Source organism: Barbatula barbatula, assembly GCF_947034865.1.
Source record: "Barbatula barbatula genome assembly, chromosome: 20".
NCBI lineage: Eukaryota > Metazoa > Chordata > Actinopteri > Cypriniformes > Nemacheilidae > Barbatula > Barbatula barbatula.
In genome coordinates this window covers 14,221,488-14,238,619 of record NC_136783.1, presented here as the reverse complement: position 1 = coordinate 14,238,619, position 17,132 = coordinate 14,221,488, and the positions used below count along the sequence as shown (strand labels likewise).

Sequence of the window (17,132 nt, the reverse complement as noted above, 5' to 3'; positions counted from 1 at the left end):
CTCGTAATTATCAGTAGTCATAAAAAATGCTTTACTTGGATGTGTATAAACTAAAGTGCTTTTGAATACACTCATCTAAGGTCACACGGGCAATGGAATAAATATTAGTTATTAGAAATCCACATAGGCTACTGCATTAATAAAATAAAACGAGATAGACATTCACACATGAAGATACATTATTCAGAAGTATTTTTATATATTTTTTTCAATTAATCTTTTCCATTTTTTACTCTATAGGCAGAGGTTTTCAAACTTTATGATGCCATAAAGTAAAATAGGCCTACATATCCATCTATAATTTTTAGTTTGTGAAGAAACATTTAAAATTTGCTACATACATATTAAATTGGATATTATAAAGACAACATATTGTTTACAAACTTAAATAGATGGCAACATTTGTCGGATTTTCAATTCAAATGAATTTGTACTGTAGTGTGAAAAAAGGTCGGCCTACTATAGTGATAAAAACTCACTAGAATGAGACAAAAATTAATTATTCTGGAAACTATGTATAGTTGATGGCAAAGTTGATAAACACTAAGAAGTGAAACTAATGTCCGGTAGACTTTAACAATTGTTTCTTTATTCCCTGAAATTTTCTGGGGATCCCTTGTAACCTTCTTCAGGCCCCGGGGGTCTCTGGCCCCCTGTTTGAACCCCAGCACTAAGGTATTCCTTAGAATATCTTCCAATTCCGCATAAAGCATAACATTAACTATGGATGTATTATTTATGTATAATTCCCACTGTGACATGTTTAATAATTCATATTTGTGAACATCACTGTCTGACACTAATACTTGGTTGTAAAAAGGACAGACATGAGTGGCATCAGTGCAAAATATATATATTTTCATACAATAAACATAATCTTACAATTTTACATTTCTATATTTAAATAATATTTTCCTCTTCCCAAATCGAAAAACCAGACATTAATATCGCACATTGCTGGAAGTGTTTGTCTGTGTGTGTGTACATTTCCTTTAGAAATCATAAACACAGTTTGTTTCAATACAGAGTGTCCAAACAAAACGGCACAGATAACATGGACACAGCAGTCCAAAGATATTATGTTGTAATGGAAACTTCTGTGCTCATTGATGATGCTAGTGGTGATTCTGTGTTCTGATATAGACACATGTATGCATCTCCCAGCAGTCTTTGCACCAGGTCAGTACACTGACTCAGATTTACTGTGGCGAGCTCCTCTTCAGACTGAGAAAGAAAGTCTGCGACCTCAGGGCAAGCCCTGATGACCGGAATGTTATAGCCATTGTTATCGTCACCTGAAGATAAAAATTTGTAAGGGAGTGTCTAAATCCAGATCCAGCGTCTGGTTAAAGAATTAATGTTGAGGTAAAGCACATAAAAAAACAAGTGATTAAGTGTAAATGAATATGTGATCTACCGTTTCTGTCGGCCATGCTGTCGAAGAATATCCAGGACCGTGAGTCAGGGCCGTACTTCACGAAGGAAACATAATGACTAGTGTTAATACAGAGAACTGCAAACAGCTGCATGGTTTTCCTCTGTACAGGTGCATCTGCAGGTAGATGATCTGGAAGTGTAAGTTTGTGAGGAGCGTGTCCCTGTCGGGAGGGATGAATGTGAACCTGTAGAAAGAGCAAGAAAGCTTGGGTGTGAAAAACAAGCACTATGTACACAGGCGTGAATTCATAGACTTACAGTAATACAGTTTGCTGTACAATTTGAGATTGTACCTGTGTGTTGCAGGTGGAGCAATACTGCTTGATTCTGCCTGGCTGGAGCTTATGGTCCATCAAACACTGGGCACAATCATAGTCAGCTAGACGGCCACACAGAAAACATTGCCGGGAACCTGGCAGAAAGTAATTGATATTGAGAAATTGAGGGTTGGGGAGATATTGCACCTGCTTCCACGAAACAACTGTTATTAGGTTCAGACAGGTTCACTTATTACAAAAGGAATGTTTGTTAAACTCACAACAATACAATAAGTCTGTGATGTCCAACTCTGTTGAGGTAATGATTTTAGAGAACATCTTAAACTTCTTTCCATACCGTGGCATCTGAACTATAAGGCACGATGGAATCTAAAGGAAAAATATGATAAATGAACATGCTTTGTGCAGGTTATTGACTATTACACACAGTAAATCAAGCACTTGCCCATTTGCATGACCTTGGCATTACTATTGCCATTCTCTAACCACTGAGCCACAGGAAACCTGTGAAGATATTTTGAAGAATGTTGGTAACCAACCAATGGCACTACCCATAAATTCTGGACACAAAACTAATGCAAGTCATTTGTTACCGCCATTGTTGGGTTACCAACATTCTTCAAAATATCTTCTTTTGTGTTCTACAGAAGAAAAAAGTCAGACAGGTTTAAAATGACAAAAGGGTGATTAAATGACAGAATTTTTATTTTTGTGTAAACCATCACTTTAAATATGGACAATGACAAATAAACAAATATTGTTAAATATAAGTGTGGCAATGAATCAAACGTTTTGTGTCAAAAAAAGCTTGCTGCTGTTTAGTTTGAAGTTTTAATCTAATTTACAGTAAACTATAAGATATTAACAAACCTCTTCAAATTTGAGATCACTTGACACCAAAGATATCTCAAGCAGCTGTTGAACTGAAGGCAACACTCCCACTTGATTCTTCTCTACAATTATCTGATGTGTATAGGCATCTTGTGACAGCTCTCCATGTGACCTAACAGAGGAGATGTAAGATTCATCTATATGTATACTGCATATGCTGTGTCATTTTAGAAAGTTTTGATTCGAGTGTATGAAACATATGTGACCCTGGATCACAAAACCAGTCTTAAGTAGCACGGGAACATTTTTAGTAAAAGCCAAAAATACATTGAATACACTGCATATAGGAAAATTTGAAACAAACCGGAATTTGAGCAATGGCTCCAAGTGTAAAACATCTTTTAGTAGAATGGCGATGAACTCTTCTGGATCTGTAAAAAACAGCCGTAAAATGTTTTTCAGTATGGTATCAGTATATTGGAATATTGGAACAAAATCAGGTTCAATAGCAGTTCTTGTACTGTGGCATACTACAGGTATAAGTATCGCTTATCTATAAACTAGACATACTGTATTGGCACGTGTAGCTGATTGTCCTTAATCCTTATCCACTTATTTGTTTTGTTTAATTTGTTTTCATGACTCAACGTTAATCACTGTAGTCTTATCTGAATCATTTTTCTTTGTGTGAATTAAAAGGAAGAAGTGTTCACTACAGAAGAAATACCTTTCTCATCAGTGGCAAACGATTTGCAGCCAAGCTGTTTACGAAAGTTCATCACACTCTCTGCTGGAACAAAGCCAGATCTGGAGAGAGGGGAAGGGGTCGTGTGTAATGAAATGTGAACACTGATGACTATAAAAACACAAACTCATATAAAGGAACTTAAAGGAACAGTTCACCCAAAAATGAAAATTATGTCATCATTTACTCACCCCCTAGTTGTTCCAAACCTGTATACTGTATCACCAGATACTGCTAGCAACCCTGTCATCCTTAGGAATCTCAGTCTCCCCTCTCCGCTGGTTCCAATCTTACCTCTCCGGCTCGCTGTCCACTGCTCACCACATGAACACTGGGGTCCCTCAGGGATCGGTGCTTGGACCGCTGCTTTTTTCCATTTACATGACATCCTTAGGACCCATCATACAGGCACACAGCTTCTCGTATCACTGTTATGCTGACGACACCCAGATCTACATCTCGTTTAACCCAGACGACACCACTGTAGCAGCTCACATAACAGCCTGCCTAGATGACATCTCAGCTTTGTATAAAAGAACATCACCTCCAGCTGAACCTGGCCAAGACAGAACTACTTGTGTTCCGCCACACCCAACAGTGCAACACGATCTCACCATCCAACTTGGCAATTCCACAATCACTCCCTCCGAATCAGCCAGGAACCTCAGAGTCATATTTGATGAACAGCTGTCGATATGCCTTATTCAACATTCAAAAGGTTAGACCCTACCTCACTGAGCATGCGGCACAACTCCTTGTCCAGGCCCTGGTGATCTCAAGGTTGGACTACTGCAATGCTCTCATTGCTGGTCTTTCTGCAAAGGCTATCAAACCACTTCAGCTTGTTCAAAACGCAGCAGCACCCCTCGTCTTTCAACAGCCCAAAAGGGCTCATGTGACACCCCTTTTCATCTCTCTCCACTTACTACCGGTTGAAGCCTGTATCAGATTCAAGTCACTGATGTTTGCCTACAGGACTATCACTGGATCCGCACCAGCATACTTTCACAACCTAATACACTCCTACACCCCATCAACAACCCTGCGTTCAGCAAACGAGCAGCACCTTGTAATGCCTTCTCATAAGGGCATTAAATCGCTTTCTCGCTCATACTCCTTCACAACTCCTTCCTGGTGGAACATTCATCCTAATGTGGTCCGATCAACCACATCTCTCACAACCTTCAAAAAACTACTAACTCTCTTCTGTGAATACTTGACAGACAAATGAGAAAAAAAAGTAACTTAGTACACTTACCCTCTCTCTTCTCTCAACAGGTAGTGGTCTAGCTTTTGTTGAAACTAGTAACTTTGTATTAGCACCTATTGTACTATTGCTCTTGTGACATATCGCTTATTGCTCCCCAAACTCTTTTGTAAGTCGCTTTGGATAATAGCGTCTGCTAAATGACTAAATGTAAAAGTCTGTATACATTTCTTTCTTCCTCTGTACACAAAAAAAGATAATATATATATATATATATTTAGATGAATGTTTGTATCCAAACAGTTCTGGGGCACTATTGACTTCCATAGTCTAAACTACTATGGTTGTCAAAGGTGCCCCAGAACTGTTTACATTCCCATATTTTTTAAAATATCATCTTTTGTGCTCAAAAGAACAAATTATTGTATAAGGTTCTGGAACAAATCTAGGGTGAGTAAATAGTGACAGAATTTTTATTTTTGGGTGCACTATCCCTTTAAGCTTCTCATAGAGCGCTATACAGTAGTTATTCTTGTTTGTTAAAATACACACTTGTGGTGTTAAGGTTATAGGTCTTACCTTCGTAAAGGGTTCACAATATCTCGTTTTAAAATGTGTGAAATGCCTTCCTTGTTGTCTGCTGATGTGTTAAATACTCTATCGCAAGCGCTGGATGATGTAAAAAGACTGTAAAATCAGAGAAAAACGTGTGAAATAATATAAAACTGCAGGGTGTTACATAAACACTATTCAGATATGTTTCTTGAGTCTCTTACCTGAAGAGAGTAGCATCTAGATAACATGAGTTGAAGTGACCTTGAATCCCCCTCATTCTGCCTACCAGACGGGACAAGATTTCTGGCTCACCAACAGGAGGGATATTGTCTGAATCCTTAAATCTTGTGACTAAAAAGAAAGAAATTAAACTGTGTAATTTCTGCAGCTCAAAAAGGAACTGCAAGACAAGACAATAGTTGTCAAAAACCTTCCTCTTTTGACAAACTTTAGTTTATAACTAAAACCAACTTTTGCTTTGTCAAACTAGAACAACAGAAGAATAATGCACCACAAAGCCAGCAGCTTCATATTGGAAATTTACCCTTCCTTAAACTATTGACGAATTTTAAGAAAACTTTAAATGATAAATAATGCAGACACGAGTCTCACCTGAATGAGTCTCCGGTGGTTTTGGGATCTCATTCAAAGACCAGTTGAACTGAAATCTACGGTCTGGTTTGCACTGGTTCAATGGCACAAACAAGGCTGTGTTTCCTTTACAGGTAAAATACCGCTTGGTACCAAACATACCGTCTGAATTGTCTGAGTATGTCATCTCATCGTCCTAAAAGAAAAATATTTGTTTACGCAAATTCACTACAGATTAGATAATAGCCAGGTTTTATTAAATAAAATAATAAACAGTAATAAAAGTAAATAAAACAGACAGCTCACCAGCTCAAGGCCAGCCCAGCCATTTTTCTTCCCCTCTGGGACTCCGATCCACCTGATCACTCCATATATAGTCATGCCATTATCAGACATGACCTCTGCCATGGATCCCACCTCCAACGAACAATCAGACAAGACCTGAATGGAGTTGGACACATCCTCCTTGCAGAATATACTTCCTTTTTTCAAACTCTGTGACTTGTAAGCTGGAAGGGAATTGATGCGAGTCACAGCATTCCTGTTCAAATCTAAAATGAAAAATAATAGGGTAGATCATATGATGCATCACCTGAGCTATCATCTCATGGCTGTTGATATTTTCACTTGACTTCATTCCTGGCTCATATGAATAATCCCCTTAAGGTCTGGTGGAAAGTACACTAAAAGTCTGTGCTATGAACTGTTCACAAAGCTTTCAGACAGCATTCTATAATTCCTAAGACAGCATTTCCAGTTTCAGATAACAATCTTTCATGCTCTCGTTCACAGGACCTATTCAACACTATCTACAGGAACAGCCCAAGCCAAGACTTTGTGGTTAAAAGGACAAATAAGATGAGCTACTGACCCGCAGCAGAGTGGATTCTCAGTGGTTGTCTGCTGTTTAAATGTGATGGAACTACTTGCACAATCTCTACAGCACTAAAAACAGGCAGGGACACAGCTTTCTTCTTCAAACTATCTTGTTCGGCAGTGTCCTGTATGGAAATTCAACAGCAGAAACGACACTTTTGCAAATAAAATTGTTTCTATATATTAACTGTGACTATTAAATCAAGAATTATAGGTAGTACATTACATAGTACATTATGTTTCATATTTTAAAGTGAAACTATGCATATTTCCTCAATATGCAAATCAAATAAGGTGATTTACAAGTAAACAACTAATAAAGATAAATGTATGTAGCTTACTAAATCAATATTGCTTTACATTTACATTTAGTCATTTAGCAGACGCTTTTATCCAAAGCAACTTTCAAAGAATTCAAGGAGCAAAGCGATATGTCATACAAGAGCAATAGTACGATAGGTGCTAATACAAAGTTAATAGTTGCATGAATTTTAGAATTCTACAGTACTATCATTTCACATCCAAAATTACTACAACGTTTTATGCAAATCGATTTGAAAATAACAAGTTAATTTGAGCTCTTTCTGTATGCACAAGATGGCCATGCAACTCACCAATAACTCCAGTTCAAATCCCAGCATGAGTAACTGTCCTGTCTTGTCTTTTTTCCCGACTTCCATCAAATTCTTCACCAGGCACGGCTGAAAATCCTTCTTATACTTAACCACGACAATATCATCCTGAGCGAGATTACATATCGCACCAAAAAGCTGAACATGACAGAGGAGCTCCAGCCGCCGGCTGGCGGGGGAAACGAATAGAAGCAGCCGAGCCTGGTTCTGCGAGAGCGGGTACGTGTCCAGCTTCTTCACCCTGCCACTACTTTTCAACCTACCACTACCTCCATAAATCATTCCAATCAAATCTCCCTCTGGTGTCTTTGCATCCACACGCCCTATAGTGCCCCGGCTTAAGCCCTTCTTGCTTCTCCTTACTACAATAAAGTATCCTAGATTCGGTTCTCCCTTCAGTTCCATGTTTAGTTAGAAGTCGATGTTTGATCCACGCAGCATTCTTGACATATGACAGCGGTCGTGTCATGAACGCCGAGTTATGAACACTGTTGTTATCTATGCGATAGTTGTGATGTCACGCGCATTCCAGTGTTGAGGTTGAGCTTATGACACTGAAATGACCTTTCCTGATAAAGAAAATCAAAGCACAGAAAACACGTGAATTTAAAGAGAAATTAAGAATAACTTACAAATTATTTTAACAGTTTTAATTCATTTGCGTGTCCTTTAATATATAGTTGCTTATCAATAAAATAACAGCGACCCACTTAAATGTATTGATGTTTAATAACATGCTCAGTTTTCCCCAGTTTGCCTACCTTGTGGGTGTTTCATTTTAATAGGGCGATCCCTATTCATTTTAGGAAACATGGTTTAGAATGGACATCAGCTCTGCAGACTGTAGGCCTATACATTACTTAAATTACTTTTCTACCCGGAAAACACCTGATCCCAAATATCTGCGTCTAACCTGATAAACATGTCTTGTAACTTACTTTAATTGTCAAAGTGAGTTCGTCAACAGTGACCTGGGACAACAGTTTGCCTTCTATACCAGGGGAAATGAGATGTGTATGCTCCTTACTCCTTTGTGAACATACCTATACTATAAAAAAGGGCTGCTGTATACTTCACAGTTAACCCCAAAAAAATTCTGTCATCATTTACCCTCCTGTAATTTCAAACCTGTATAACTTACTTTCCTCTGTAAAAAAGAAAGGAAGATATTTTGAATATAGCTGGTGATAGTTGAAGGCCCATTCACTTCTATTTTATGGACACAAAACCAATTCAAGTGAATAATCAAGTATGTATATAGGCCTACTACAAACTCCCCTGTAGATTTTTGCATAAATGAATACATATTAACTGACTATTTGGGGTGGAGCTTATCTTACTCAGTGGCTCACCATCAAATGCAAACATGAGGTGGCTTAAGTCATCCATTCCATTCTTATCTACTTCATGAGCTCTGAACTCGTATTCTGCCTGCATCTGATCAAACTGAAAAGTGGCTCTCAGATAACCAGGCACTGATGATCACTTGATGCCTAAGAAAGTACGTTTAAAAGATTTTAGTAACTGGGAGGATGGCCCATACACAATTTTGCCACTTTTTAAGGCTTAACACCTAGGGAAAAATGCAGCAAATGTGCAGCTTCAGGTCAGTGATAAGTGCCGTTGCAACACCATCATGGACTTTTGGTGTTTATGTGTTTCAAGGCTAAAATGGTTTTACCAAGAAACAAAGTTGCGAACCAAAATTGATAGTTCCACAAAAACAATTACAACTTTCTCAAAAAAATTCTTGCTATAAGGATAGTTCTCCCAAAAACAATTTACGCACCCCTCTTGTCTTTTCAAATGAGATTTTATAACAGAAAGTGTGATTATCAAAACCTTATAAGAAACAGTGGAATAGGATACATTCGGGTGCTTACAAATTTAACAGTCATAAAGTATCAACCAGTTTAGTTTCTGTATTAGTTCAAACAAAAGAAACTCAAGAAAACAAAAGTCATTTTAGCCTTTATTCTTGCATGACATGTCATTTAACAGTGCACTGGTTGGCAAACACACTTTCAAGATTTTCATGTAGCCAACATAACTTTGGAGACACTTTAGCTGCCATTTGATTTATTATACCCTACATGGTAAATAATAAAACAGTTAAAATATCACAATGTCATTTTTAACCATGGTGCTTTCATGTCTAACATTACTAAGTCTTATGTTGACTCGCTCTTTCTGCACCTTAGTGTTTGAGGTTATGATGGCGGGGCTGGTGCAGAATCACACGGTGAATGCGAGAGCAGTGTTGAGGAAGACGCTGGCGGACGTGGTTCTGGCGCTGAATGCAATTGCGGCCAAGAGTGTGGCGGTTGGCTCTGGCCTGAGCCCGCTGTATTCTGCCCACCTGGGTCACTTTGACAAGAGCACCAGCCTTCGAGGACAACCTCTGAGACGCTCGCCCGCTCCCCCGAGCGACAGGAACTTCTGGATCTTCCATGCTTTGGATAGAGATCACACTCATTAGTGTTGGACATTTTGGGTTAAACCAATCAATATAGACCAATAATGAATGTCAGTTAAATCCTCTCAGTGAAAATAAACACCCTGTTTACACCTTCTGGCATCAATGTCGGGTGAACCGATCACGATCAGGCAAGACAGATTATGGTTGCTAAATGCATCATCTATTAACACCTGTGAATGAATTTTGAGGGCTCTATATACGTAAAACACACCAGTGCTTGTTGATGTGCATGTCTTGCACATGTACTGTATATTAATATACAGTTTTCCAAAGGTCTATGTTTTTAAAAACCTTTGGTGATCACCCAAAACGAAAAAGTTTGTTATCATTTATTTACATTTATGCCATTCAAAACCTGTATATGATTATTTATTTTGTGGAAGGCTGAAGAATATAATTTGACTTTTTTGTGCCCATACAATGGAAGGTAATGTTGTTAAGCAAATCATCATCTTTATGAGCACATTTAATGGTAGCATTCACCTTGCGTCATTGACCAATTTTGCAGCACACTTCTCTGTGTTGGACAAGCTTTCTATTAACGTAGTCGATCCCTCACTGGGCTCAGATAGAGTCTCTCCTTCTAGAGAGAATAAAACAAAGAATAGAAAACATTTTGGCAAAACATTTTACCATTTAGTAACTCGAAAGATATGAGAATGATTCATAAATAATACAGTCAGCCACATTAGTTTGACCTTTTAATTGCCATGCGCATTATCTTTTAATGCGTTACACATTAAATTATTTTACTAGTTGTCATTGTAATTACATATTTCTATAATTGACTAGAAACATTAAAAGATCATTTGGTCTGCCATACCCCATATAAATCATAATATAAATTAGCTGAAAGTTTTTAAATGGTGTTTTTTTCTATCACTGACCAGATGCATTGACCAGGAGCCAGCCCTCATAGTCCACCTCTGGAGACCCCGGCTTTGGAACAGTTGCTTCCTGAGTTGTTTCATTCACACCTCCAAACAGCAGAGTGGTGAGCCGTTGAAACATTGCGATAAATAACAATTGTAATGAAAATTTGGGGTAGTCGTCACAGATGTAACCAGCCGAAGGGTCCAGATCCAAATGTCACAGTCTTAGTGCAATACTGCTTCCGCCCAACCTTTGGCAGAGAGGAAATGTGACAATAATGTAAACATATGGAATGTAGTCCCTTTCGAAATATCCCACTAACTGGGGCTTAATTAAAAACCACACAAGGAAAGATCAGGCGGAGAGCTATTTTTAACTTTATAACTCATATTGAGGTCAGTCACAAAGCTCATGTGCGTCAGAAAGATTCATAATGATCAGAGCAGCTTTATGCAGGCTCTGCAGCCATAAAGTATTAATTAAAAACCACAAAAATCCCATTGAGTTTTTAACAAATCACATAACATGCTCTGATATGAATATTATATAAAACGAGTTGTTGATGAGAATTCGTTTTGCTACGAAGATGTTTAACTTTTACATATAATGCATTCAGTGAATACACTGAACTTAATTTTGGGTGTCCATTGTTGTACCCCAAGCTCCATTGTTGCCATACATCTGTCGTTTTCCAGCTGGGGGGGTGTGCCATTAAACAATAACAACACATTTCTCAGAAAACTCGCTTGACAACATCCCTCTTCGTGTAGAACTGATTCATATTAAAATGCTAATTGTGGATAATTCACGGTTCAGTATTTATCAAAGCGCTGTTTCCGTATGACTTTTAAGGGAATTTGCTGTGCCCTTTCGTCCTCAAAATCGACATTTGGAGGAAAACACACGGGTCACTGTTTTATCAGTACTCGTATTAAAACAACATGTCTAAATGTGTAAACAAAAAACCCACATGATATATGTGTGCTCTATATCGTCAGATCGAAATATGGGGTAAACAAATGTAAGGTTATAGGAGATGTAATCCGCATACACAAAATATTTAGTAATTATATGAGTACGAAAATACATTTCTTTGTAATATAGCCTACATATGTCGATGAAAACACAAAATTAAAACGTTGAATTAAACCGTTTTACAACGGTGCTCCTCTTGAATACAGCTCGTCACTTCGAAAGCGACGCTTCGTATGTAACAGAAACGACCGGATCTTATTTTGTCTGCATGCTAAAAAGGTTTACTAAAGATATGCAGTTATTCATCATTACACATACAGATTATAATAAAATGCATTAGGAAAAAAACATACCTGTTTGTTTGCACAGCACCGGATTTTCCGATGCAAGAATAAATGTCTGGCGTTGTATTTCGGGATTTCTTACTACGCTTTGTGCAAATAATATGATTTATTTAGTTTTTCTTTTCGCTTTCATCAGTTATTCCTGCAGATTTATGATAGCGCGGTCCAGAACCCGACAAACAGCTGATAATAAAACAACACTGCGAGTTTTGGGGCACGCCCACTTGTGAGTGCTTATCCAATCAGATTTGTACACAAACCGAAAGATGGGGCCAGAATTTAACGGGTGCGTTTGTCTGTTTTTTCACCCTCTCTGAACTACGAACGGTTTTTAAAACTACATCCCAATACGGATTGGTTGCCCGCAAGTAACGCTGATTCCAGGTCAGTTAGGGAGGCAAGGGGTGGGTCATGTCTACGGGGTGTGTGACATAATTTGAAAACTGCAGAATGGGGATCAGCAGCCGCAACGTACTGTGGGAATAACATACTGGGAGACATTTAAAAAAATGTCTGTATCATACTCGAGATATGTAGGCCTACATTTACAGATTATTATTGTTTGAAGTGTGTCGATCCTTTTAAAGTTTAAACAATTTCCAATAATCTTTTTAATAGAAGCACAAATAAAAATACATAAAAGACAGTCAGTTTAATGCCCATTGACAGTAGGCAAAATAAATATATATTATGCCACAGAAAGAAAGGTGTAGTGAGTGTCGGGAATATTTGAAAGGCAACATATATGCTTATATTTATACATCAAGATGTAGGCCTACATATGTTTAAATTCAAACAAAAACTTCGTATATAACTGTGTAAAACTAATGGATGAAGAATAAATACATAAACAAATAAATAAACAGAGTGAAACGAGACTTTTTCAAAAGCACTCCATCCAGGACAATACTATTATTTTCAAATTCATATATTTAAATTATCGTGATTAATGAACTTAATAAAATGTTGTGGACAAAAATGGTAGTCCTTTTGTTAAATGTTTCACTTACGTCGACATCGTAAAATAGTCGTAAAACAAAACAACAAACTAAAACAATTGAAATGGGTGATGATGATATCCCACTCTGGAAATTCGGTAGGCATGATGGTAATTAGAAAATATGTTTTATCACCACGAGGTGGCGCTATAACCAAACCTGTACTTCACCCACCAAACTTATTCCGGACTCATCCTGTCGTCTCCAGCTAAAAAAAGTGTCTTGTGCACTTGTCAGTTGTTGAAGTCAGTTCGTAAGCTTCCCCTGAACATAAGATATGTGTTGTCTAGTTATACTTTACATTGGCTAAACACTCATAGTGACGGTAAACATTTGTTCTCATTTTGTTCAATACGTTTTCTTAAGGAAGAATGCTAGATATGTGCTGTACTCACTAATTATATCATCCTTCATTATGTAGACTGTGAAAATCGCCAGCAATCCCTTCACAAAAGCCTTTATTTAAATGAACTGCCTTTTTACACACATTGACTTAGAGCTGTGAAGTAAACAATGAATTTTGAATGCCTAATTTACATGATCTTGATAGGCACTAATTAAACAATCCATGTGTGTGTATTACCTGTGAAGTGCGCTTCACACCTAGGCAGCAGTCAAGTGCTGGGTAATTAAATGACGCACTGACGACACCGAATGCTGTAGGCTGTTCTTTTGGGCGGGTCCAAGGGGACGTATAACCACCAAGTCTAACAGAATATTTTAAATAAGTACAGACTCACTAATTGTAGGTCATTTCTGCAGATCAGCGTTCCGCATTGCGAGGATTGAAGTTTGTTGGGGTCGATTGATTTTATACGGTATAGACTTTTGGGAGTGGAACATCTCTGCGTGATTTTACCCTTAAAAAAGGAACCGGATTGGATTGCTAAAATTTAAGCGCTCAGCATGCCTCGGTCATTCCTGGTAAAGAAGTATTTCACCAGCAAGCGGCCAAACTACAGCGAGTTGGAATGTCAAAATGGTGAGTTTTTGTTACTTTTAATGCGAATTTCAGCTAAATACAAACAGTTCGAAGTGTGCAACAGTATCAGCTCTGGTGTTAGTTATGTTGCTTTCAATAACGGAGGAAAGCATCGGCATGGAAGTGTGTACATTTAAACAAACTTAGGACATATTAGGAACTGTGTGTGGTTCCTTTACTTTTTATAGGGATGTCGAGAATATTCCTTGTGAAATTCCAGGGCACAGCGTCTTTTTTTAGTTCTTGTGGTGGCATCCATGAGTTGCACATGTGTTTTTTCCGCTGCATATGTTGTTCAAAATGCCGCAACTCTTTACTATAACATGACTCTTAGATTACTATACTGTTAATTATCTTAATCATAACTCAATGCGTACGGTTGAAAGACTCATTGGGTTCTTATTTGTTTTCAGATACTTTGCCAGAAAGATACCCACTGGCAGAACTTCCAGCAGTGAACAATGACATTCCCGTGACCTGCCTGACCACTGGATTGGTTTGGGATGTCAGCTTGCTACCTTCCCTACACGACCCATCGTCCCCAACCACCCTCTCCACAAGCCAGGGCCCATTGGACCTCAGCTCTCCCTCCAGTGTCAGCTGCAGCAGCAGTGGGGAAGAAGACGAAGGACGCACCTCAGACCCACCGAGCCCGGATTCCTCGGACACGTACCATCCACAACAGACCAGCAGGCCTAGGCGCAGCAATAAGAACAGGGCAGGCCAGAGGGACGACAAAAGCGAACCCCCTGTCCCTGTCACGCGTCCAGCATTCTTCTGTAAGCACTGTCCCAAAGAATACAACAGCCTTGGTGCTCTGAAGATGCACATTCGCTCGCACACGCTACCTTGTGTCTGTCCCACCTGTGGAAAGGCCTTCTCACGACCGTGGCTTTTAAGAGGACACATTCGCACACATACAGGTAAATCAAATAATTTCATAAACTCAGCTTTAATTTTTGCTCCATATAGATATATATGTATATGTGTGTGTGATAGTTCACACAAAATAAAAATTCATTTATTCAACCGCTTGTCATTTCAAACCTGTATGACTTTCCTCTGCAGAACTCAAAATTAAATATTTTGAAGAATGTTGTTAGCTGGCACCCATTCACTTGCATTTGTTTTGTGTCAATGCTATATAATTGACTGGGGGCCAATGCTTTTCGGTTACCAACTTTCTTCAAAATATCATCTTTTGTGTTCTGAAGTCATACAGCTTTGAAATGGGCAAATGCTTACAGATTTAATTTTTGGGTGAACAGTCACTTGAAATGTACCCCATCAGTTTCAGATTTCATGCATATATTTGTAGGATTTAAAAAAATATGTTTAATGTAGCTGAGGAAATGTCTTTCATTATTTTAAAAATTCTCCAATATCTAATTTATCAATGACTGAATGAATGCAACACAGTTTAGTGAGGCACTCACAAGTAAGGTTTCAAGTCATTGGCACAATTCATGTAATTGCTTTCCATTGATCACTCATTGTGTTGACGTCATCCTTACAATGTCACAATAGGACAATCTTATCAATCAGTTGTGTGAGAGCGGAGATAAGCAGAGATAAGTTGATCAAGAATGCTAGAAAGCAATTGTTATCATCCTGCTTGAGTGGTCACTTGTTTTGTGTACCCAAACTCGGGTCTAAAGGCTAAAGTCAACTTAATTCAATCAGTCCGCTTTGTGACTGCTCTCAAGTTTCAGGTTTTTTTTGTAAAGCCATTCAAGCAAAAAAAGTGTACCTTTAGGCAATTTTTCATATCCCTTTTTCATTTGTTTCCTAGGTGAGCGTCCATTTTCTTGTCCGCACTGTAACCGTGCCTTCGCTGACCGTTCGAACCTGCGGGCGCACCTGCAAACCCACGCAGACGTAAAGAAGTACCAGTGCAGCACCTGTTCTCGCACCTTCAGCCGAATGTCCCTGCTGCAGAAACACACCGCAGCCGGCTGCTGTCCTTCCACAGCCTGAGCCATTTTAGAAAATAAAGTGGAAGAGCAGCATTTCTGTGTTGCCAGGAGGTGATAATTCAGGACCTTGAGAGATAATAATAATGACTGTGTGTTTCTTCTCGACAACAACGACTAGATACAGGACCCGAGAGGCAAAACACAACTGAAACATTTGAGCAGACTTTTTAAAAACAACACGGTTGATACTTTTCCAATTGCTACAGGGTTTTCTCTGAAGCCAAAATACTACAAATGAAGGAATTATGAATGTTTAAGTATATTAGCTGTTTTTTGGTGGCGTGCAGCGTAGGAGTCCTGAACCAAGGACAGCTGCTGTCAGGTTGGGGGTGGGCTCACTATGGTGGGGTATGTCTCTCAGCGTGACACACACACAGGCAAACATTTGCACACAGACAGACAGCTGTTCTATGGTGCGGAGGCAGTGTGCTAACAGGTGTCCTGGCCCTGACCGGCACATCTTTGATAACAGGTGGCGTCTGTCAATTTCTCTAGAAACACTCTGGGAGAGCCGTAGAAGATCAGTGTGTGCCCTGTTTTTTTAAGTGGGTTTTCGCATTGTGCAAAATTTGCCTTGATGTCAACACTTATTTTTACTGAAGTCTGTGCCTTTGACCACATGTACCACTCTCTTTCTTTTCTTTATCACTTTTTTTGTTGTATCAGGGGACGTAAAATGCACTCCAGTTTACCAAAGAGTATTGATGTCCTGTCATTTTATATTATTAGAAACACGACCGGACAATTGGAAGCAAAGCCATGTTTTGTAATTTAAAGTTGTTATACCTCAATGTTTTTTCTAGCAATGAGATGCAACACTTCTGTATTTTACCTTCACAGTACATAGCCAGCGATATTTTTTATATTCTATTCACTCTGCGTGCGGACATATAGAATTTTATGTGGCTTTGTATTGACATCAAAAACTGCATGAAATGTTTTCTTAAAATTGAGTTTGGTGCAATTTTTTACCTCTTTGATTTTTAGCAAATGCTTTTTCATATTTCATGTCTCTTTGTATTCGTCCAAATCATTTTCATCCAATAAAGTAATTTAAGTTTATACAAAAGTGATTCATGTTCATTTGCAAAAAACAGGGACGCAGGAAATGACTACCGTCAAGGACTTGTGTCATGCAGCAGGTTCTATTTGAAACTGTTGAAATGTGTTAATAGGGAGTATGGTGCTTCATTGAATTCAGTGAATAGAAGTGACTCACTGGTTTGTAACTGTGATCTTTGCTGGGTGGCAGGTGAACAGGTGAATTAACTATGACAGCACAGGGACAACTGCGTGCACCTGCCACGCGCCACAATGCCACCTGTCCCCCGCTCCGCACACTCGCTCTTGGCA

At 38.7% G+C, this 17,132-nt stretch overlaps 3 protein-coding genes across 5 annotated transcripts; 1 reads left to right on the top strand and 2 right to left on the bottom strand.

Annotated features, from left to right (window-relative positions):
• Positions 1 to 176: 176 nt before the first annotated feature.
• cyld2 (cylindromatosis (turban tumor syndrome) 2) lies at positions 177 to 7,721 on the bottom strand. Its single transcript, XM_079482542.1, has 13 exons — positions 7,135 to 7,721; positions 6,516 to 6,645; positions 5,951 to 6,195; positions 5,666 to 5,840; positions 5,275 to 5,404; positions 5,078 to 5,185; positions 3,274 to 3,353; positions 2,911 to 2,977; positions 2,586 to 2,718; positions 1,976 to 2,084; positions 1,731 to 1,849; positions 1,418 to 1,622; positions 177 to 1,295 (listed from the first exon to the last, which is right to left on the bottom strand). Exons 1-13 carry the CDS (start codon positions 7,555 to 7,557, stop codon positions 1,078 to 1,080), a joined length of 2,142 nt encoding a protein of 713 aa, XP_079338668.1. The 5' UTR covers positions 7,558 to 7,721; the 3' UTR covers positions 177 to 1,077.
• A 1,234-nt stretch (positions 7,722 to 8,955) lies between these two features.
• tp53inp2a (tumor protein p53 inducible nuclear protein 2a) lies at positions 8,956 to 13,706 on the bottom strand. Of its 3 annotated transcripts, none has more exons than XM_079483673.1 (4): positions 11,833 to 12,077; positions 10,519 to 10,754; positions 10,115 to 10,214; positions 8,956 to 9,605 (listed from the first exon to the last, which is right to left on the bottom strand). In XM_079483673.1, exons 2-4 carry the CDS (start codon positions 10,640 to 10,642, stop codon positions 9,350 to 9,352), a joined length of 480 nt encoding a protein of 159 aa, XP_079339799.1. In that variant the 5' UTR covers positions 10,643 to 10,754; positions 11,833 to 12,077; the 3' UTR covers positions 8,956 to 9,349. The 3 variants fall into 3 exon arrangements, with proteins under 3 accessions (XP_079339799.1, XP_079339800.1, XP_079339801.1); XM_079483674.1 differs by lacking the exon at positions 11,833 to 12,077 and adding an exon at positions 13,405 to 13,706 and having other exon boundaries at positions 9,108 to 9,605; XM_079483675.1 differs by having other exon boundaries at positions 9,227 to 9,605; positions 10,115 to 10,211; positions 11,833 to 11,966.
• snai1a (snail family zinc finger 1a) lies at positions 13,028 to 16,844 on the top strand. Its single transcript, XM_079483672.1, has 4 exons — positions 13,028 to 13,146; positions 13,584 to 13,803; positions 14,217 to 14,726; positions 15,596 to 16,844. The coding sequence occupies exons 2-4, from the start codon at positions 13,728 to 13,730 to the stop codon at positions 15,778 to 15,780; spliced, it is 771 nt and encodes a 256-aa protein (XP_079339798.1). The 5' UTR covers positions 13,028 to 13,146; positions 13,584 to 13,727; the 3' UTR covers positions 15,781 to 16,844.
• The last annotated feature ends 288 nt before the right edge of the window (positions 16,845 to 17,132 follow it).

Coding starts and splice junctions, on each gene's coding strand:
- snai1a (XM_079483672.1), top strand. CDS start 13,728: ATGCCTCGGTCATTCCTGGTAAAGAAGTATTTCACCAGCAAGCGGCCA. Junction 13,804..14,216: donor CGAGTTGGAATGTCAAAATG/GTGAGTTTTTGT, acceptor ATTTGTTTTCAG/ATACTTTGCCAGAAAGATAC. Junction 14,727..15,595: donor ACACATTCGCACACATACAG/GTAAATCAAATA, acceptor TTTGTTTCCTAG/GTGAGCGTCCATTTTCTTGT.
- tp53inp2a (XM_079483674.1), bottom strand. CDS start 10,642: ATGTTTCAACGGCTCACCACTCTGCTGTTTGGAGGTGTGAATGAAACA. Junction 10,215..10,518: donor GCTCCTGGTCAATGCATCTG/GTCAGTGATAGA, acceptor TATTCTCTCTAG/AAGGAGAGACTCTATCTGAG. Junction 9,606..10,114: donor AAATTGGTCAATGACGCAAG/GTGAATGCTACC, acceptor CTCTATCCAAAG/CATGGAAGATCCAGAAGTTC.
- cyld2 (XM_079482542.1), bottom strand. CDS start 7,557: ATGGAACTGAAGGGAGAACCGAATCTAGGATACTTTATTGTAGTAAGG. Junction 5,841..5,950: donor GCTGGGCTGGCCTTGAGCTG/GTGAGCTGTCTG, acceptor TTTTTCTTTTAG/GACGATGAGATGACATACTC. Junction 2,978..3,273: donor GTTTGCCACTGATGAGAAAG/GTATTTCTTCTG, acceptor TGTTTTTTACAG/ATCCAGAAGAGTTCATCGCC.